At 38.8% G+C, this 23,268-nt stretch overlaps 2 protein-coding genes across 14 annotated transcripts in view; one reads left to right on the top strand and one right to left on the bottom strand.

The window, feature by feature from the left end:
- The window catches only part of LOC105671805 (uncharacterized), a 252,615-nt gene extending 237,365 nt beyond the window's left edge, over window positions 1–15,250 (top strand). For both annotated transcript variants that reach the window (XM_067356984.1, XM_012366255.2), the window contains 3 exons: window positions 368–1,321; window positions 2,545–2,799; window positions 4,261–15,250. In XM_067356984.1, the coding sequence (XP_067213085.1) occupies window positions 368–1,321; window positions 2,545–2,799; window positions 4,261–4,352 (1,301 nt within the window). In that variant the 3' untranslated portion in view covers window positions 4,353–15,250. The remainder of the gene's footprint in view (window positions 1–367; window positions 1,322–2,544; window positions 2,800–4,260) is intronic.
- Window positions 1–23,268, bottom strand: part of LOC105671809 (very long chain fatty acid elongase AAEL008004-like) — a 334,136-nt gene that overhangs the window by 293,649 nt on the left and 17,219 nt on the right. The window lies entirely within an intron of this gene.

The raw sequence follows: 23,268 nt of genomic DNA, 5'->3' as shown, positions 1-23,268 counted from the left end.
AATTTATTCTTCTGCAATCAAAAATTTCCTGTTTATTATATAAATATTAAATCACCTCGAATATCACACTGATGAAATAATCATTTGCTCTAATCCAACAAATTTAACAATGTTTATTATATTAATTATTATTATTGTTTAAAAGCTCAGTGCGCAATTAAATAAAGAAAATATATCTTAAATATATCTAATATCAATATACAATAAATGTATATTGATATATTCAAAATATAATATAATATAATGCATCTTTCCATATAATAATCTTGCCGAAATTTTATTTCTTCCCCTATTAGCGTTATCTTCCAAGCGAAAATGCGACATCCTATCAATATTTCCTAATGTTTACGTCTGCTTTTTGTTACAGCGAGCTCTCCGGAACCGCGTACCTGTCCATACTTGGGTAAATTCACGGTGACGGACGTGAATCGGAATCAACGAAACACGCGCGAGAGCCGTAGAAGCCAACATCAGCAGGAGTCGCTAATTATTCATCGCGACGGCGAAAAGGTGCGGCACGCTCAGGAGAGGAACGAGGACCGGCGCGGCCGCAAGCTGGATTATGAGGTCGAGAAGAGACGCGCCAACAACGAATACCTGATCCACGAGAGAATGGGTCGGCGAGCGCGCTCGAATCACGGCGGCAACCGGAGCCGCAAAGACTACAGTCTGGAGGAGTTCTCCGCGTCGAGGAGATCCTCCGAGCTAGAGGAGACGTTCCGAGACTTGCGAAAGCGTGCCCTGCGATCGAAGACCAGAAGAACGGACGATCCGACGGAGCATCGCGCAGAGAACTTGCGCTCCAGAACGAGAAGATCGCGCGCAGTCGAACGTCCTGAAAAACGTTCGCAAGATACAAGATATGCGAGGGATCTCGGGACGATCGGGAGTAAAGATGAGGTGAATTCGAGAAACAAAACGAACAGGACGAGAAGACATCCAAAGATAGAGGACTTCCATTCGGACGACGTTGACGCGATCGAATGGCCCTGGGCCGCGGATCCGGACGATACTTGGACCTCCAGCACGCAGCAGGTGCAGGATGATTATTTCGGGGATTATCTAGAGGCCGAGAATCCGCCGCAAAAGAGATTCGCGCCGGCTATTTCGGCCGGCAGAGGTATGACCTATAAGGACCTCCTGAGGATAAAGAGGGAACTCGAGGAGCGCGAGACAGACGAGGACACGCCGGAGAGGCGGGAGAAGAGAAACGAGAATGACTCGAGGTGCAACTCCGAGGTGACGACCTTAACCGTGGGCTGCTCCACGGCGGACAGGATGGAGTTTCAAAGTGACTGCGTCGACGACGACGCTATCACCGGTAATTATCTGCCTTTTCTTCCTCTTTAACGTCACACCGAGATCCTTGTGCCGCGCTGGCCCCTTGAGCGCGAGCGCTATACCATAAACGACGACGGGGAATTATTTTTTCAAGGCGATCTCGAGTGTAGAATTCGACACGGCTTAAAAGACTGCCTTTTTAACGCTAGAAAAATTCTCAGTCCGAGTCTAAAGATACATTTGCTTATTCTGGCAAAAAATTTTTTAAAGAAAGAAAGTCTTATCATCTTTTGTCATCTTTATCGCTTCATTTTAAAAACATTCTTTATCTTTAATTATTTATCAATCTCACTATCTTTTTTTTTAATCGATTCGAAATTAATACAGATAGCTCGAAAAATAAATCATCAACATTCCATTTAAAAATAAACCATCTTCTAAAGAATGTCACAAAATGATCTTTTTCTCACGATTTCCGTCATTAATATCGATCGAATGTCTATAAAAAAAATATGATTGATGAGACTATAAAAAGAACTTGCATGGCTAAATCATGTGTTCGGTTTTCGCTAGTTTTTCCGACGCCGGAAGAAAAGATTAACATCTTTATTCGCAGGAACTTCACTCCGAGCACTCGAAGAGATAAAAACCGTCCATCAAACAATCATAAAGAGTCTTTTCTGCAGATTTGCGTAGCTAATATTAATTAAGTCAATGTTAGCAATAAAGTTGGCCAAAGACAGCCGCAGCGCTCGCAAAAAATATAATATCATCCGAGGACAGTATGACGAATTCGAGTCTTTCAGCGTTTAAAGCGGCGATATTAACGCGCGCGTCTTATCGAGCTCCGAAACTTACGCCCTTACGACCCCGCGCTCGTTTATCAATCCCGGTAATGTCGTAACTTCATTACGACGGTCAAAGTGATACTCTCGAGCGCGGCTCCCTCGCCGCGATTCCGCATTAAGATCGAGATGTCTGAATTTGTTTGAAAGAACCGCGAGGCACGTCCGTTCCCCCCCCCCCCCCCCCCCCTACTACTCATATAGACTGGCGTTTCTCGGCCTCCGTAGATATTCCCTCGACCCTCGACACCGTCGAAGTTTATTTCAGGGGGGAATAATGGCACTCGAAGGGTAACGGCCGTCGAAACGCCATCCCCGCGCCCCGACCGTTATTATCCCGAAACTTTCTCCAACCAATCCCCCGTGTTTCGCGAAAGATCTCTCTAGCAGTGCCCCGCGCTCTCACTCTGCCTTCCAGCCTACTCCTGCCACGGTAGATGGTTCGACGCCGAGGGCACGCAGTTCGTGATCGCCACCCCGTTGGGTTCTGCGCGCAGAACAGCGTGGTCGAGCAGCGAGAACAACAGGGCGCAGCCCTACAGGAACAGCCGTAGACTGTGCTTTATGTACAAAGAGAGCGGCGGAGTTGTCAGTTTGACTGCCAGCCCCATAGCGTGTCAGAGGGGCATCCCACCGCCCGCGCCGATGTTGGCCTTCAACGCTACCAGCACCGGTAAGTGGCAACCTTCGTCAACCCTTTCGCTTTCCGTCGCTACGCCATTTCATCCCGAATTACTGTTAATCCGGCAGCGCTAAGAATACATATGTACGCGCAATATATACGCCATTCGAATATATTGTGCCAGAAACAATGTTCAAAAACGCGTGCTAATTTTAAATTGTCCGATATTTTGTTAAACATTTTCCGTAGAATGCTAACAGTTTCAAAATTTGATTATTATTTAAAGATAATATTATAAATAAATTTATCTATCAAAAACATAAATAAATAAACTATAAATAAATTGAAAATATTATAAAAAATATAGTCGATTATTTTCAATTTATGAACAACTGAAAATATAAATTCATATTTCTGCGAGTGCTATAACATTATATTACTGTCCATTTAATAAATTTGCTATCATGTTTCCTACGTCCCTATATCATTTTTTCATATTTCCTATCATTTTACCTATCAACCATATAAAATGGTAAAATAAAGTGCCCCATTGTTTACTTTAAATTACTCTGTAAAATTTTTACCATTATTGAATTCACAATATCAAAATTTATTTTAAAATGTGGATTACCAAAAAAGGACAAATGGTGTATAAAAATCATATAAAACAAGCGTCAAGATTAATATCAATATATCAAACAATAAATATATAAAAATCAATATTTTACAGACACGCGCAAAAAAAATAAAATATTTTTGCAATTACTGAACTTTGTGAATTTATCGCGGTCTAACTGAAAAGAGTATCTAACTGAAAACAGACGCGACGAAATTCTCCGTAAAACTTTCGTAAAACGTACAACATACTTCAGTAACTTGCGCGTGACGCGAGGGCTGTGTCATCCAATCGAAATCGCAGAGTCAGCGATTGTCATCCATTGCGTCGCTCGAAATCTCGTCGCAGAGGGTGCGTGACAGCCACGCATAATCTAGCGCGACATTCGCGTAGCTCTCTGTGACAAATAGACTGCGACAGTGCGTTGATAAACGCTAAATTATGCGGCACTAGACCTAAGGCTATCTCACAGGCGCGAAGTAACCGTTAAATATGAAAGATATATTACCCTTGCCTTAATTACGTCATCCGTTTTACTGGCAGCCTTGATTTTAGAGCAATTGGACATTAATTATAACGCACAACCAATTGTCTAGAATTTTAAACATTGAGTTGAAATATTTACGCTGATCAAAATTAGAGAAAATCGATTAATTAGTTTGAAAAGATATCAAGATGATTAACTAGAGTCGAATTTCATTTATCATTTTTTTCGAAAATCTCAAGTTCTGAATTGATTCCATGCGGTACAAGTTTGCGTCTAAGTTTGTGTTTAATACATATGTATTCGCATTTGTTTCGTATTATAATTATAAAAAATAAATGTTGCTAAAATTTATTAATAAATTTGTTTCTGGTCAAATATACCGCTGCAAAAGTCACTCTTGTCGTTGCAGGTCAATGCATGGAAGCGAACGGCGGGCAGATCGGCCGATCGATGTACCTGACGATCGTCCTGCTGACGGCGGTCGCCGCGATATTCAGGTGATTCTAATCGAAAGCGCGACAATTATTCAAAATCAGCTAAGAATCGGACTCAACAGCGGTATCAGACACTCAGTGATTGTTATATAGAAGATATTCGCAACAGTGATCGGCCACGGCGCGATACGATCGATTGGCCGACTAATCGATCGAACGCCTGAGCCAACGAGAAAGTTGTAGAAAAAAAAGAGTGCGATTTCAGACCGTGAATGAAAGAGACGCGAGAAAAGAGAAGCCATCGACCGGTTTGGATACTCGCGTTCGTGGCTGTTAGTTTGTTCGAACTGTCGGGAGAAACTCGCGTTCGCATAATCGTCGACGTGAACAAGAAGGATAAGGAGCGACAGGAAAAGAATGACGCATGCGAAGAATCATCTCGCGAAGAGCCGACGGGAGATCCGAAGAAGTCGGTGCTTGCCGAATTCCCACGACGACTCCGATGTGCTCGATTTTGTCAAGGAAAATCACGAAGAATCGCGTCGAAAAGGCACACATCGACGACGTGGCGCACGATTAAAGCGATCGGGCGAGTAGTACGAGCGTGAGTTTTCTCCGACCAGTAGTTTTTTTACCGGACGTAGCGCGTAGGCACTAAAATTGACGTCGGGCGAAGCTAACGAAGTTATTAAGCGATTTTCATGGGTTAGACCATATCACACGATCGGTATCGCGAACGATCGGCGCGGATCCCGCTCGTGGACGCGAAGGGCCGCGACTCGTCCCCGTAGGTTCGATCGTCCTAGAGTCCTCCCGTTCCAGCCGGCGAGACGCGCGAGATCGTTTTTTAAAACGGACGGAAGAAAACGATCGGAAAAAAGACTATATCCTCGATAAGTGTTAAAAAAAAAGAGAAAGGCGAAAAAGCATTTACTCGGTAAATATTTTCTTCGCCGGGCGAACGCTCATTTCTTTGCTCATTCTCGGGCATGTACCCTCTCAATAAATACCGAGTAATCGACGAATACGCGTGTAACAATTATATCGATAATTACATTGTAATATTCGCGGCGCGCGCCGCGCGCCGCACTGTCGTTCTTCGACGGATCGAGCGGACCGCTCCCGCACGTCCTGACAAAGCGACGAAGAATAAAGGAAAGTGATCGGTGAGTCGCTCGTCCTTCGAGAAGCGAAACAGAGAAAATGGGACAATGATTTTTAATTGGCATTATAAAATCCTCTAACCGAAAAAAAATGTATAATATTATTTCATTGAAGTTTCAGAAATTAAAAAAATCAAGAGAGTTTCAGATAAAATTAAAGTTTCTGGCTCACATCTTCAAAGCTCGCGGCTCACCGCATTTTTCTTCATTCACGCGTCGAGAGGCCGCCGAGAAGTCGTGCCGCGAAGGATTCCTTCGCGCGAAAAGCAGACGTGTGATCTTTTGATCTATATTTTCGCCTCATTAGCATCTCGTTAGAGACGCGACGTGAACGCCGCCGCGCTCGATCCCGAGTTTCCTTCGTCGGGGATGAAGATCGCGTGCGACGTCACCGTAAAGTCCGAGGGACTACCTTTAACGTTAAACGCGCGGTGACGACGTCGAGGTCTTTGTCTCCCGAGAGCAATCGATCAGCTTAATCGCTACGGGATGCGCACGGACGACGTTTCCTCCGCGACCTGCTCGGCGCGAAACGTTAACGTTAAGCAATAAGCAATAAAGACACACGACATGTATACAAAGACACAAACATATACAGCGGCACGCTCGAGAGAATGATAACGACGAGGAGTAATCAAGCGTGTAGATGTTAACTCGAAGAAAGGAACGTGATTAATCGGTTCCGTTTTTCGCGATTACGTGGACAAAGGAAGGCCGGACGCGACGTGTAGAATGCTACGATATTATTGTAACTAATACAGAGTCTATATTATATTATTGTACAACCATCTTTGTAATAATTAAGCTGTAATCGAGTAACGAGAGACGCAGGAGGAAAGACAAACAAAGCGGAAGTTAGGGACAACACGTGAAGAGAGCGTGAGTGAGAGATGAAGTGTGCGTGCGTGTGCGAAAGTGAAAGAGAGAGAGAGAGAGAGAGAGAGAGAGAGAGAGAGAGAGAGAAAGAGAGGGAGAAAGAATGTGAGAATGAAGAGAGAGGGGGAAGCGTGGAAAAGAACGAACCATAGGAAAAAGCCAATCGCTATTTTAGCACTTTTTCAATCACGTTGTACGTAGTTTCTACGCCATTACGATTTCCGTCGGATTTGATTTAATCAACCAACGAGACGTCGACGAGAGATCGATTCTTGAGGGGAAAAGCGACACTCCACGAACACGAAGAAAGTCTCATCGAACAATCATTCGTCATTCGCATTCATCCACGTCTAATTATCGGGGTTCTCTTTCCCGTCGGTCGCGCGATCGAGATTGTTCGTAATACTGTGATACTGTTCACAGAGAAACTTCGTCGAGATGTTATTCGCGTTATCTCATGCGCTTTTTATTTCTCGCACCACAGCCGATCGTCAGGACATTAATCATCGTTATTTCACGCCTGCTCAAGGATCTTCTCGGATAACGCACTTCATCGGGCGGCGGTATCTCCGTTTCAGGGTTTTCAGAAGAGAGGGATCGATCGACTTTACGTTAACGCGGTGCCTCGCGGTACACCGTGAAGATATTACTGTCAGTGCACACAGCAGCCGTGAGTAACGCGCGAGCGGCGCGTGCTCATTTTTCACCGACAGGTAGGACATTAGGCTATTTTTAGGACATACTTAGCAGTTATCACATTAGGAGCCATACTGTACCTACGAGCGCAGCGTATATATACATAGCGTATATGAAGTAGCTAAGAATCGGGTCTAGCCGTTAAGATTTCTCTAGCTTCTTAGGGATAATAAGCTCATTGTGAACAGCAATCAGGTCTGATCAAGTGCCCCGCGGTTACGAATCACGTACGTACAATCCTGATGAAGCCCCCCTCATCATCTTTTCGATCATTGACACAACAACTCGAGACCTCATATTGACAGAGCGTGCGACTAACAGCGAAAAGAGAAGATAAAATAAATTTAAAAAGTAGTTCAATTAACATTTTTGAAGGCTTGGATTAATCTAAATTTAATTTTAAAACAGTTTCCCCACAAGTACTCAAACTGCGAGTTGAACTATTGTTCCCGATCTTTTGATTGTAGAAATTGCACATTTTATGCTCCGCGTGTTCCGAGAACCATTTAAAACGATGTGAAATATTAATTGAAAACTTTAGAATTTTAATAATGTCACTGTATGCGAATCAAAGCGCTGAATTAGATTTATGTGCAGATCGACGACTGTGTCGTCATGCCGATTGTTTGTTATCCAACATATCGTAATTGACGGAAGAATAAATGTTTATTTTACTTTAAAGCATTGTCAGAACGCGAATGGCCACACACGGATGGTCAGCTCGAAATCACTCAGATTCCATGCTGCAATCTTCTTTAATTATCCCACTTATATTGCCGGACGAATTTATACGTTTCAATCGTATATATTTTTCTTTTGTGGTTTTCGGTTTGCTTCCATAATTCACGCAATAATCAGATTAGCGAAAGATAACGCAAATAGTAGCGGAACGGACTGGCAATATTAAAGAATGAAAATGATTATTCAAACATTGTTACGCGTGCACTTCGTTTCCTAACTTTTTCCATTCACGCAATTTACATTCAAAAGTGAGCGTCGTTTTAGAACGACTCATCCGCAAACCGCACTTTATTATTTCCGAGGAGTAACAGCGAGCGGTGACATCGCGATTTTCATACGAGACATTATTCGCGCACAGAGAGTAAAAAATACTATAATAATAAATGAAATTGAAATATTCGGATCGTCATACATGACGATTCGGGCGAAGAAAAACTTTATGAATATTTTGCATAACTTCGCATAATTATGCATAGAATTTTCGACGATAAAAATACCCGCTTTTGGAGAACGGAAGATGCAAAGATACCGGCATTCGGTCGAACGCTCGAATATTCTATTATTTTCGATTTGTCCGATGCAAACAACGAGTCGATAATTATCGGAGCATCCCCAAACATCGTTACTAACCGACCGCCGCGCTCTCCTCGTTTCTCTCTCTTCTTCCTCCCTCTCTCGCCAAACATTATGCGCCGTTTAATGAGATTGATGCAATCGTCCGATGCATTTAATCCTGCCAATTTACATTGCGCCCTAATATCGTGCGCGAGCATTCCGCTAATGGAGTCGCTAATGAGGAACAGAAACATTCTCCTCGTGTTATTTTCGATAGATTAGACAACCACCGGCAGAAAATTGCTATCGGCTATCCTTCGAAAGGAAATTTGTACCGCGTATTTTATTGTACGCGTTTGTGATCATTCAATTTGCAACCTATTTACAACGGGAATTATATTTATATAAAATATCTAAAAACAACCAGAAAGAAAGAGATGGAATAAATAATTTTTTTTTTTCGTATAAATAATTCTATATAATTCTTTTTTATATATATAAATAATTCTATATAATAAATAAAAAGTAAAGCCTGAAAAAATACTATTAAACGCTTTAATTTGTAAGAATTATTCTATTTTTTCCTACTTTTTCACCGTCGATGCTTTTAATTCGGAAAATCTCGGCAAACTATTAATATTCACTTTTACTAAAGAAAAATCGATTTCACATAGTTTAAAGGGTATTTGAACTTTCGTATCTTTTTTCTTTAAATATATAGTAAAACAAAGCTAAAAGGTGTTCGTGATAGTTAATCCCAGTATTTTCATTCGAAGCACCGCTCAGTGAAACTCATCGGTGCACAATCGCCAAGCGAGACAGTAAGACGCGCTTTTCGCGAACGTGCTGCGCGCGGTTGATTTCACCGCACTGCGGATGTGGCTTCGAAACCGATGTGAATACCGAACCAGGATTAGAGCACCGGCATTTAGCCGTCCGCCGGGCCGGCGGCGCGGCGGACCGACGATTAACGATTTTATGGAAGCTCGTCTAATGGGATTATCGGATTATTTCCGTGTCGGTACGAGTACTCGCGCGAGAGTTTATTACTCTCCGCAGTGTGGATTATGTTCTCATTCTTGAGATCACCGCCGACGCCAACTGTACCCTTCGAGATGTCAGATGCGTTCTCAGTAACCGAATCACGGTGTAGTTGGCTTCGTGACAAACGGTCGGTTCGCAGGATCATCAATTCTACTTTAATAAATTGAATCGGGCGGTTTGGCAATAAATATAAGTCGAAACACAACCCCAAGCAATAAGCATAAGCTCGAGAATTTGAAAAATATTCAATATAAATATACGATAAATATAAAAAGTAAAAATATTCATTTAAGGAAGCTCATGCTATTTCTGAAATATGTGAAAAATCGCGCATAAAGATAAAATAATATCTTAATAATAAAATCGAGATCACCTCGTAATACGTTATTTCCTCTTACGTTATTTTCATACATACTTTCGAAAGGTCGAATCATTTCTTCTCTGATTAATTTTCAAATTAGCTATCTGTCTGTGACATCTGAACTAAATTTCTCGGAAATATTTTTCTTTTACTTCAGCCCTCGTTCTCTGCTTTTACCACGCATGCCAAAATTATATTCCATTAACTATCCCGATTTCTAAAAGTTCTAGAAAACTGATATACTTCTAAAATAAACGCTTTAATGTATTTTGCGCGAACAAATATGTATAACCGATAATTAATTGCAAATTACAAAATTTAATTGAAAAGTTATATGAAGTAACTTTACAATTCTATTTTCTGTTGCAGAACGTCAAATATCGCATATGTTATTCATAACGCTCTATTTTTGATTATAGAAAAATTGAGAATAGATGTAAGAAATAGATACTGTTTCTACTCTTATTCAATTTGCTTCACTTCTCAATAATACGATATCGAAAATGGAGTAACGTTTTCGAAAAAAAAAAAAAAAATAGTCAAAGCAACGAACGCGCTCCCGAGCTCGCAATTTATATTGTCATAAATATATTTACGGTTATAACTCCAACTTCAATATCGCTAAACGCACGACGCTTTATTTCATAGCTTCCGGAAATAGATCCGTCGACTTCCCGCGCTCGAGGATCGATACTCCGATAAAATCCCGCCTGGTCGTTCGAAAACAATCCGCGCTTATTTCCCTTCGTGAAACACTATACGCGTATTTCCTTCGCGCATGTATCCGGCCCGCGAAAAGATGGAAAAAGTATCGAAAACTTGTGTCTTGTGTCAGTCTTTCGTTATCAAAAACGATCCACTGTCAGAGCCGCCGCAAGGGCGAATTCATATGTTAAATTGATAACTTTAGTCGTTCAACTACGTATATATGTATTTCAAACCATTTGTTCGAGAAATTAACAAAATTATTATAAATATAGTTTTCTAACATTAAAGTTAATTTATCGAGTTTTAAAAAAGATGATTTTATTGGTGTATCAATTATATTCCGAAATATTTTTGCATATTTCCCATTTAAAATTGAAAAAATTTTTGAACCACAAAATTATACAACATTATACGTAATCTAAATTGCATAAATGTTAATTATATGAATACCATTGCCCCATAATTACTAACTGTATAAAAAAATGTTGCTCGAAACAGTGGACTCTCAAATGTTTCTTTCCTACAACATGACTTAACAAAGACATCGAAAAATTGCTAGCTTTATACGCTAAAAAATCACCATTCGAATCTGATGTATTGGCTCTGTCTTTGGTGGAAAGCCACGCACACGCTCGTGTCGTCCACGACTTGAAAACCGTCGTCATCCGGAGATTAGAGTGCCTCCGGTGCCATATGGGGAAACGACGAAACTTCCCCCAATCTGTAGGAGGTAACGACTCCCGCGTGTGCGGATGAGAGCCGCGATGCGTCTCGATTACGAGAGTACAAGGGGGAAAAGAAAAATGCGACTCGCTGATAGTCCGCGTTTTTCACGTCTCGAATGCCGGGAAGTTCTCGAGCGTCATTGTACCGTGGATTTAGCTTACCGCAGTGACGAGCGGCGGGCGAGCTTTTTCTAATTTCTGATCCTCGCATTTGCCGCGTGCCATCTAAAGTAGTTGCTTTATTAACTTGCTCTGTCATATACGATAGAGTTAGCCGACACGCCACGTACAGAAAAATACGAGTATATTCTTATTTATTTCATAAGCTTTATCGTATTATTTTCCATTTATATTTTTCCTTTTTTTTTTTTATTCGTTACAGTGGATTATTTTTTAAACTAATGAAATATCATGTATAATTAAATTGATTTCTAAATTTGAGTTTGTTGAAAATTTCGACATTGGAATCTAGTTTTACGAAAGCAAAAAGAATCAATTTTAAATCATTATATACATTCTTCTCATAAAATATTTACTGTTTCCTATTTTTACTTTCAAACGTATACAGTATTCACTTATAAAGCACAGACATATCTTATTTATATCCTAATACCACTAGAAATGACTGCTTCTCGCTGTACTTATGTAAAGAAACGTATCGCCATGAACGATCGCAATCTTTTCTTACAAACGTAAAAGCCAGGAAGATAGGACAGAAATGGATTAGTTCCCATTACTGCTCCACTTGCCAAATGCGGCTCACCCTCCGAAGGAACACAACCTTGCCCACGGGAGGTCAACATAAAAAATACGTTCTCGGAACACGCGGGTGTAGCTGCGCGTCGCATGAGGCTTTCGCAAGCTCAGAGCGCGCCGTCACCTTTCTCCCCGAATAGTAGTCGCACCCTCCGTCGATTCGAGGACGTTTTCAATCAAGGGACAATCATCCCTCGACGAGCAATCCAAGTTCTATCGGATCAAGCCCGCCGTTTCGTCCCCCGACGACGAGACACGCGGCTAGATTCGTTCACCCTCCCCCTCCCCTCTTTTTCCTATCATCATCCTAACGTTCTTATCCGAACAACGACAGGAATAACTTCCGCTGCACCCTCAGCCGCGACGCTCCCGAATGTACGACACTGCGGATGCGTGAGAAATGTAATAACGTTATCCCGCAACAACATTGAGCGATATGTTCTCGTAGTAATTGAATCTCGTATCTCTTCATCATACCGATATCAAAAGTGACATTTTTATGGTAAATCATGTAAAACGAGTCGAAATTATTTATATAAAAAAAAAAAAAAATACGTAAAAGACGAACAAATTTTGAATTTCTCTTCATATTTGTGAGTTAAACGGTGTCAGCACGAGATATGTGATGTACATATTTTCTTGTTCGTACATAATTTAGGAGAATAAACTTTAATAATTTGCGAGAAATTGTATTGTAAATGATAGAGAAATGTATATTATTGAAATTGGCGTGAAAAACTTACACAAAAGCAATCATTAATATCGAAACGTCAAGAATCGTGCAGGTACAATCTGCGCAGCCAGAATGAATCACTGATGCGCGCGTATTAAGATTTTTCGCATTTGTAAATATAATACCTTTGCATGCGTATTATCGAGTGCGTTCAAGAAAGCGCGTACAACGAGCGCAGGAACCGCGGGGCAATGTGTAAAAAAAAAAAAGGGACGACAGGAGAGCCACCGTCATCGCCCGGTCTCGTACGCTGAATTCAAGAGTGAGATCGAATCGGATTATCCGGTGCAAATAGCTGGAATGGAATCGAAAAATCGACTATTCTGATATTAATACGAAATTTTCGACAATGCGCTGTAATGCGAGGAAAGTCGCCGTCGAAAGCAGACGATCTAATTTCGCTGGAGTAAAATAGCGGGAATATCATGGCATAACGTTGATTTTTTAACGGTATTACAAAGCACAAAGGAAACCCGAAATCGAATAGAGATATATTATGCGAAATGTAATATATTGAAATAAGAGAAAGAGAATATATTTATTCTGACGCGAATATTTTTGATGGTCCGATATACCTAACGGTAATAATTATACAGTATTTTTATTAATACTTTTATATTTATATCCGTTCTTGTCGTATCTTACCGACTTATAATGATATGAGGAGATAAATGGAAAATCGGGTCGCCTAATTTGTACGCCGGATAATCCGCTACGAGCTCGTCGAGAAGTTTCGCCATTGGCGCGATGTGAGGAAACTGGATACATGATCGCTTTGAATTTGCATACTCCTTCATAGTCTAGACCTCATTTGCTTACGCGAATTGTCGAAGTAAAGCGGCAACGATCGGTCGTCGGTGCAGCACGAGCAATTCTCGCTGCGATTTATTGAACCGGAACCGAATTCAGGTCAGACGAGCAATCGGAAAGTCTGTTTATCGAATACAATACGTTCATAGAAATGTCGAAACGGTATTAATAATAAAATAAGCAACTATCGGCCGATAAACGTTACAAATACAGTAATTGTCCACTTGAAAATTTATACCGACGATAATCAATGTATCGACATGAAATCGTGTTGACTTTTGTTTAGATTAAGATTTAAAGTACAAGTGCACTGAACAATCAATATAACTTCTAATAATTTTTATTCAATCTTCGAATAAAGAATTATAAAAAAAATACTCAGTCAACAACATTGAACAATACAAATTTGTTAAAAATCAACATTACCTTCTTTAATCTGGAAAACTTATATTGAAAATACATGTCGCACATCGATTTCTATCAAATACGAATACCGAATCGGCCTTTTCATGCAAACGCCAACGCGAAACGAGCACGTCGCTGCCATTTACAGACGCACAATTTTCCGCCATCTCGGGCGTTTCTCTCCAGCTTTAATCGCTTGCTCGACATCGTTCCGACAATACGAATTGATGATCGAACGTAAAATCGATCGCTCACGTCGCGTGCCGAATGCTCGACTCGGCGGAGTCCATTAAGATCTCACATTATGTGTCGTGCAAATCATGCCTTGAACGCTTTAAATCGACTGCTATAATTTCGCGATTACACAACGGACAATCGTTTTTAGACTTCCGTTACGGACGATATTTAATAGAAAGAAAGACAAGAATATTTTATAGTTTATCTTTATTTTGTTCGCGATTTCTAATATTAAGCCGAATTATTTTCACTTTAAGGTCTGACCACAGACATTCGCGTAACAATTTCGGAGTATACCTACGTCAATGTTATCTAAGTTGATAGATTGCGATGTTTGTGCAGTCGCAGCATCGCTTGCAAACGTGAGCCATCATGATCCAGTTATCTCGGATTGCATTGTCGTCACGAAAAAGCTATATCGCGAGCGCGATGACGAGCGATGACCGGCAATGAGATCGGCGAAAAATACGATTTAGTAGTTTGTCGAATGAATGGCAAAAGCAATACTGAGTACGTGAGTGCGCGCATGATATTACCGTAATGCATAAACCGTGAGAGGAAAGGAAAGATAAGTGTGTAAGCTACCTGTGCCTTGTAACAAACTATATATGTATGTATATACGCAACACATGGGAAAAAAGAAAACATAAATACACGTTATATATATAGAGATACACGACGACACATTAACACGTATACACACGTACACATACGCGCGAGCGAGATATTCTTACGATAATCTATTTAAGTAATCGTTGCTGTCTCTTCTGAAACAGAAACCCCCTCTCAGAATTTCATTGCAGCGCCGCGGAGAGAGAGAGATGACGGAGCAAGTGACGAAGGAAGTAAAATGAAATGAAAAAAAAGATATGTTGTTAAAATAAAATAGCAATAATCGAATTTCAGACTGAATTATGATTGAATATTATACCGCAAGTCTTTGTTGTCGCGGCGGCGACGCGCGAGTGTGTTAATTATTATAAATACTGTTACAGTGTCTTGCTACAACTGGGGAGATTCAAATAAAATCTCGAAGCTCGAAATCTTTGGAGATTTTATTCGCGCCCATAAAAGAATCTTTACTTAATCCTCGACAGTGCAATATTTTATATATTAATTTGTTATCAATAATAATTACAGTACTTAAATCTCTAATTTCTGGATTCATTATTATAAATAGCATTATTGCAACCGCGAATCTCGCACGACCAAAATTGGCGTTTCTTCAACTTCGCCTGTGGAGAGAAGCGTGTCTCGCAATCAACTCTTTTTCTCTCGCTCGTGCTTTCGCCGGATTTATCGCCGGTCGTTGTTGCGTTGCGAACGGCCAATTGGCGAAGAGCGATGCCCCTTTTTGATTTAAGGTCTCTCTTTCTTTACGATCGCGCAGTCGACTGTCTCGCACGGCTAACACAGCCACGCACGGACACATAAATTCTTTCTGTCGGAGCTCTGGCTGGCACGTGGCAAGATCGAGATTCGGCGTGCGGGTTTCCGCCGTTATTTACTGCCATTCGCATGGACCGAAGGTAGAGGAGACTGTTTTTGATGGATGTCGCGGGATAAGTACTTTTTCTTTGTCTTCAAGATCGTTTTGTAATTTAATAAAAACCGAAAAAACAACGCATCTTTTTCCTCCATCAAAGAAAAGTGCACCATCGCGGACTGCGCCCTACGGTATGTATCGTATCAATGAAACCTCGCTTCATCTCACGAGGCGTCAGAGAAGAAATTGTCAGGTGATATACTTATTTTTCCAAAGCAGAAATTTGTTTTTACGTGTATACTTTTGTGTGCAAATATTTAAGCTGATACACACTGAATACGTTGTAAAAATATTACTTATTTTCTGTGAAAAAGAGTTTGTTGAAAAATATTAATTCCTTTTATATTCACTTGAGTGTGTTTTTGTTTGTTTAACTTGTTTGTTTAACTTGTAACAAAAGAAGACAAGTTAATTCGTCGCAAAGTTTGAAAATTACATAATTTGTATTAAAAATAAATGAAGTCGTAATCGTATTTTCTGTGAGCAAGACAAGTTAATTCTTCTTTTTCTACTTTTAACTATGCATAAAGATCTAGTTAGATTTCGAGTTAAGAAACTACCCGGTAAACATGATTCGTCGAAACGATAACGTTGTTTAAACGAGTTGAAAAATTCGTTTCGCTAAGTTTGGAAAACGAAACCTTATACGTATTTTTCTATCTTTAGATATACTGGTAAATAAGTATAGATAGGTAATTATAATTGGATCGATATCCTGCGACGATGATATCAGTGTCTATAGTTTCATCTGAGCACACAGGTAACGCTCTTCACACGTATAATTCTGCGAAAGTAAATGGCAGCAGCTACGAGAAAGTCGTAGATCGCTTGCTCAGCGTGTTACACAAAAGAAACGAAACTGCTCGTGCTCGTATCAGCATTTTATCACCCATGCGATCGACATTACCCCTTTCCACAGCGCGACACGAACTCCCGCGTCGCGGCAGGGGGAATATGTTTCAACCGCATTGTGAGATCGATTACCGCGTATACGGATACGTGTATAATTTCGTAAGTGCGACGATCCGTTGTTACGCCTTACAACTGCGGTATCCCTCCGTGTCCCTCCGTTAATGCGCGAGAAAATCGTCATCCCGTTAACGCTAGATTTTTGCACTAATCAGGAGTCAAACTTTACTTTCAGATCGAATTGCGGGGTAATTGAATCACCGATAAAATAGACCTGACGAAGTTAAGTGTCGGAGATGGAAGTGGACGACGAAATCTCGGGTTTTCAGTAAAGTTTAAATGTACTTTAATGGAAAACTGTGGCGTTCCCATTTGACGCCCGTTAAGGAGAAATCAATTCTAAATAACGATTCAGCACAGTTCGCGTGTATAACTTTCGAGATATGCACATTTTCCACTGTGCTTTCATTCGCCACGCTTAATGATTATGGCAGGAGATGGTATTACCATCATCGCCGATATTGATTAAAATCCGGTAACCCATTTTATTAACGAGTTTTCCGTAACATGTTTTATGAGCATCTCTTTATTGATCAACGACGATAATAAATAAACGAAACACAATGCATGTGCGAAAAACAATGCGGTTTCTAGAAATTTAACAGCGTCATAACGACACGCTTTTCATTTTGCAACGTATAATTACGGTATTCTACAAAACAATAATTAGATTTCGGTACGAGAAATTTTTATAACGCGCACGAATAATATTCATTTATATGAAAGACCGCATGGCATTGTTTTGCGCTCATTAACGAGTGTTTATCGAATTTTCTGGTAGCTGTTACATGCCACAAATATTTCTCGAAAATAACATTCCGCTATTGCACGGCTGATGATAAATATATATCAACTGATTTATATATATTTCATCTCTAGTCTAAATATAATTTTATTACGCAAATTAAAAATTATTTACTTCATTTTTAATTAATTATATCAATGCGTGATTTCTAAATCTGAGAAACATGGCATTTCTATAAGAATTTGTTGTGACTATCTAATCAATTAATTTGAACTCTCCCAGTCCTCTAATCGCGCAATGAAGAATAATTGTACACTTTTGTATAAAGCAAGTTAAATTTAAATTATCATTCCCATATTTTTTTAAAGGAAATTTTCAATTTTATGATACAGTAACTGAAAAATTGTTTTAAAATTTTATCAAATATTACCAGCACAAATTATTTGATGAAATACACTTTCGTTATATATTATTATCAGAATAAAATACGCGTAGAATTTTCCCCGATATGATATCTGGTTCTTGCAATAAAAACTGAAAGCGATAACTCCATTTTACTTTTGTCGGAACATGTTATCTGGACATGTCCGGTTCTTTTGCATCATACGACGGGCCATTGTTCATCGAGCGTTAAACGGTAAAAAATTTGTTGAAAAAGCCTGTTGACTTGCCGCTTATTGAAAAAGGTAGACAGGTATCTGATCCTCGCAGCCGTGTCTGTAATTGCTTCCGGTGCGAGAAGGATCGATAGCGCAGTATTGCCGGTCAACGCGTCGCTCAGATTAGAAAATAACCTATATGTCCCACGCACTATCTACCCACGTGTGCTCTGTGCTGTGTTTGTAATAGGTATATATCTTATTACCTAACACTCGCTACCGCATCCTGCGTAGAGTAATTGAGATCGCGTGACAGACGGTCGTCTCTATCCGGTCGGACGAGACGACGCGACACGACGCGATGCAGAGATCGGTACATGACCAGACAGTTTTTAATCACGCATTACGGTTACCATAAATCTCTCTGGTACGCCGTTATCGTGCTGGATGCACTGCCCAAGAACCATATTTCATTGCGTAAGACGCATAATCCAATATTACATTTCGCTCACGGCCAATATATTTCTTTGGGATTATAATTTACGTCAATATTTTCGTGTGGCAATTTCCTAAGTTTCTGCACAAAGTTTAGAAACGACATAAAATTCTATTTGTTTTGCTTTTTGCCTGGCAGACAGTATCTGCAATATTTAACGAAAAATCGAAAAATTAAGAACCTCGAGATGACAAGAGATAGAGTAAATTAGAGCAAAGATGACTGGTTTATCGCAATTATTCTTATGATTCATTAGGTAATACGATTCATTTAGCGACCACAGTTTATCCTTTCAGCTTATAAGCCTCTACCTAATAATTGCTATGTTCGACCGCGATTTAATCATCTTGATCTATTCATCAGCATGTATCATTTAGCTTAAATGAAACAAATTATCCTCTTGCAACCAAAGATTATTGACATCAAAAGATTCATTTTATAATTGCATCTTAAAATTACTTACGTAAACTGTATAATTAAAAATTATTTATGTAAAATTCAAAATTATGCAAAATTTAACATCTACAAAATTGAAAATTTGGAGGAATTACATTAAGATATTTTCTATGCTTTAGCATCAAACAACTATAATTAGTCTTAGTTTTTGTAAATTATAATTGACACAATTAGTTTGCTTCATCTTGAAATGAATATTCAGCTATACGCACGAGTAACTATAATAGATTTTTAAAAATTCTGTAGTCGCTTTACGAATTTTATAAAAGCAGCCTTCAATATTTATGTTGCATATATCCTACTTGCAAAAAAATTTACATACTACATAAAAAAAATAAAAAATTTCTAAAGAGAGCAGTAAAAAATTAAAAATATCAAACCATAAATCAACGTCGATGTCCATTAATGTCGCGAGTGCTTCAGTTTTATTTATAGCAATCGTGTTTCCTTCGCAGTATCAATACTGAATCGCTGCCTCGCGGTAAGTAACGAGTAAGTAAGCAATATCTCCATTAACATCCACGGCTAAAACCTTGGACCAATTTTATTTTTTCTTTCTTGCATTTTATACGATTCGATCGATTAATTACAAATGCGCGTTTCACGATTCTATGTATAAATACTTGAAACTGATTCCTGAATAAATAAAAAAAGAAATTGACTAACAAATTTACTCGTATTTTTCCGAAGGACGTAGTTCAATGAAACGTTTGCTGCATTTTATTCTTATGATCCCATATTCGATAATATATCGTAGAATCAGAATTGTCCAGGTGCTTCTTTTAATATTGCAATAACACTAATGTACAGTGAGCTATACAGTTGTACGGTTCACTTTTAAGGAGTCGCCATAAATTTTCAAAGGAGCCGTAAAATGATTATAAACGGCCGAAGTTGCACTCAACTACGCGCCGACGTTGATTTAACGCGAACTTTACGTGGCCGAAAGTGTATATTGTTGCGGGCGGCATTGCCGCTGAAGTCTTTTCCTAACGAAGTATCGCCGACGAAATCTAGTTTCAACACTTTGCGCCATAAGCTCACTACGAAGCTTGTTTAAGGGATCTTCAAGAGCGATTATGGAAGTAAGCCGGAGTGGCCGGACGCCGCGTGAGAGGAGGAAGAAAAGGAGGAAGAGACGACGGCGGTAGAGAAGGAGGAAAAAGTTTATTCGATCAAAGCAATTATTGAAAATTGCCGTACCGACGTTCGGAAACTCACCGTAATCGATTCGTTATTACTTCCGAGCCCCTGAAACGCCCGATGTTAATTTAAGAGATTAATTAAGGGATCTCAAGATTTCTTCGCGGTGCATCAACGTCTTCTGGAGATATCATTTAATCGTACACAAAATTCTACCAAAATATTTAGGAACAAATTTACGAATAATTTTGTTAAATTAAAACAAAGACAAAAAATAATTCCGAAAATACATCAATACAAATATTCTTTCTACTTTTATTTAATACAAGAAATTTATTTCTAAAGACATTATATAAGACTTTTAGTAACACTATATTGAGAGAGAGTAGTTTATAGCGTAATAATTCATATTACTACATCATGTTTTGTAAAAGATGTTTCCTTTTAAAAACGCGCGAAAACAATTACGTGGAAGCGAACGCGATATGAATTACAGATGTGGCGAAGGTAATTTCCCTTCTTGTCATTTTCATCAACTCGATGTCGAGAGACACTCTGCCGCACACAAGCAGGTGCTCTTTAATAATTATAATCTTTGCGTGGAGAGGACATCTTTCCTCAAGAGGCAGGAGAGAAGCGAATTATACACGTAAACGAGAAGCACTCCATGTTGGCAGACGAGACAAGCCGAACCCGTTTCAAGACTCGATTCCGAGTTTCCGGTAACGAACGGTGCAACGTTGAGCCCTCTCCTTTTTTTCCTACCACCATCGTCTTTTTATTTTCGAGCACTGCAATCTGACCATTTACGGGGTACAAGGAACCAACTTTTCTCTCTCTCTTTCTCCTTCTCTCTGACGGTGCATCGAGAAGGCGTGTTACAGCGCGCCATATAATAATGCAATTTACGGCGAACCGTTGTTATCGTGACGAATTTCGGCGTTCGTGCAGTCGAGATTTAAACTTTTCACGGAAAAAGAAAAATAGGAATTTTTTACTACGTCTCGTGAGTACCTGCTGTTTGGGTGTACGTGTATAAATTCAAGAATGACTTTTAATTTGAAAGAAACTTTTAAAATTTTTCAAGTTAATAAAATTGTTACAAATAAAATACGATCTAGACACTTTTCGGCATTACTTTAAGTTCGACACAAAATTCTTTTTTAGAAAGGAAAAAACAAATAAGTAATACAAATAAATTCAGATTTGCGTAAAAAATGGATTATTATAAATCATGTGAATACGAATATCGGAATAATGTCTCTAAGTATTAATCATTGCTTTAGTTTTTGTTCACGTTCTTCCTTGTGCAATTTAGGCAAACTTGCTACCATTTAATCACTTAGAAACTACCAGGAGGCATAATTTTTCTCTCGTATCAGCGAAGCAGCTGCAACATAATAACCTCATAGCTATCCATGATATCATAATTTATCTCAATCTGGAAAGTATGGTATCGACTTGCCAAGAAGTGGAATTTTTATCGAGCATCTGGCGTTTTAGAAATATATGTAACTGACGATGAAACCATGGATTAAACATGAATCATAAATAAGCTCATTATTTCTGAAATATTCAACCTTAGAAAAAAAATTATACGCATAATATAATATCATATCATTCAAAACACTTTATAATCTCAATAATCTCTATTTTATCTAATGTAATTTTCACTTTTTCGTAAGAATTTTTTATGCGATAATATCAATTATATTTATACAAGAAAAAGTTCGGGTAAAGACAGATTTTTTCACTATTAATTATTATTAATAGTATTTTTAAAATATTAATCACCGGCAAGAAGTTATAAAAATGCTTTAAAAGAAAAATGCACGAAAATAAATCTAATCATATATTTTCATATAATATCATTATATAAGATAAATACTAATAATAAATAATAATTTAAAATTTTGGCTAACAGAAAAAAAAGAGAGAAAGACTAGCACTAGATAAAGGTAAATATTCCAAATGCATTTTATTACATCATTCGAGAATATTTTCTGTAATATGCAACAAAACGAAATCCTAATAATCTGAATCCAAGAGATATGTATCTTATGCCACTTTTATAACACGGATGCATTTTTCCTCTTTATTATGATTCACTTTTATCTCCTATATGTAAATTACATATTATACGCATAAATTGTTTTATTACATCTTTGTCTCCGACTGAGTCTCTTTTATATTACACATATCATCTCGACAGTTCCACAAGTGCAGGTACTACACAATGCAAGTTGTGTAATCATAAAGACACAAAGGCGAAGAGTGCACGATGCAGAAAAATAGAAGTCTACCAACAGTGCAAAACGAAGAAGGCCAATTCGCTAAACATCTCGCAGAACAAACCGGTATTCGCGTTTTCATCGTGCAAAAAATTAAGCAAAGTGCTCGACAGACGAGAAACGTATCTGCTCGTACAGTCAAAATGACTTTTATTGCAGCTCTTTTATCATCTCGACGTACATCAAACTTTCATATACTTCATATACTTCTGTTTACGTTTTTCCGTGAGTTTCTTGATCTTCGCATCAGATATGTTTAACGATAATGTAAAATTTCGACGTCTCAAGAGTATAATTAACCAAAAACTTCGATGTAATAATTCAAACAGTAAATTTATGTTTTCGAATGCAACAATGTGCTTAAAACTTGTATTACCACTATGGTTATCTCGCTCTATACTTTGTGTACGAAATTTAATTATTCAATCAATAGAATATGTTTATCGATGATATAAAGTCTAGACGCTTCAATAATACGGTCAACAAAAAAAAACAACGTAATGATATAAGTGAGTTCACAGCTGTGACCTTTTTCACGACCTGATAGCAAGTTATCTATTTAAATGAATAATATGAAGTATGAATAATATGATTGCGAACCGAGTGGATTAGCCGCAATTCACTTTTTGAATGTGATTTGCTTTTATAATACCGTAATAATAAAGTTTGCTCCCAACAGAGGAAACATGAGAGAAAAAAAGAAAGAAGAAGGGGAGAGGGGGGGAGATCAAATCAAATTTGCAGTAGCTAATTATGATACGATATAATCCGTTAATGAAGCTATACGTTAACTCGACGTAGAACGGATTACCAAAGTATTATTTATAACAAACACTGACAAATCCCCCGCCGAAAGCGCTTAACATTTTGATCGAGTATTGTCCAACATGGTTCGAAAATTATATCTACTTGGCTGACACATGACATT

The sequence above is a fragment of the Linepithema humile genome, chromosome 6, assembly GCF_040581485.1.
Source record: "Linepithema humile isolate Giens D197 chromosome 6, Lhum_UNIL_v1.0, whole genome shotgun sequence".
Taxonomy (NCBI): domain Eukaryota; kingdom Metazoa; phylum Arthropoda; class Insecta; order Hymenoptera; family Formicidae; genus Linepithema; species Linepithema humile.
This window is presented reverse-complemented; position numbering and strand designations above follow the sequence as displayed.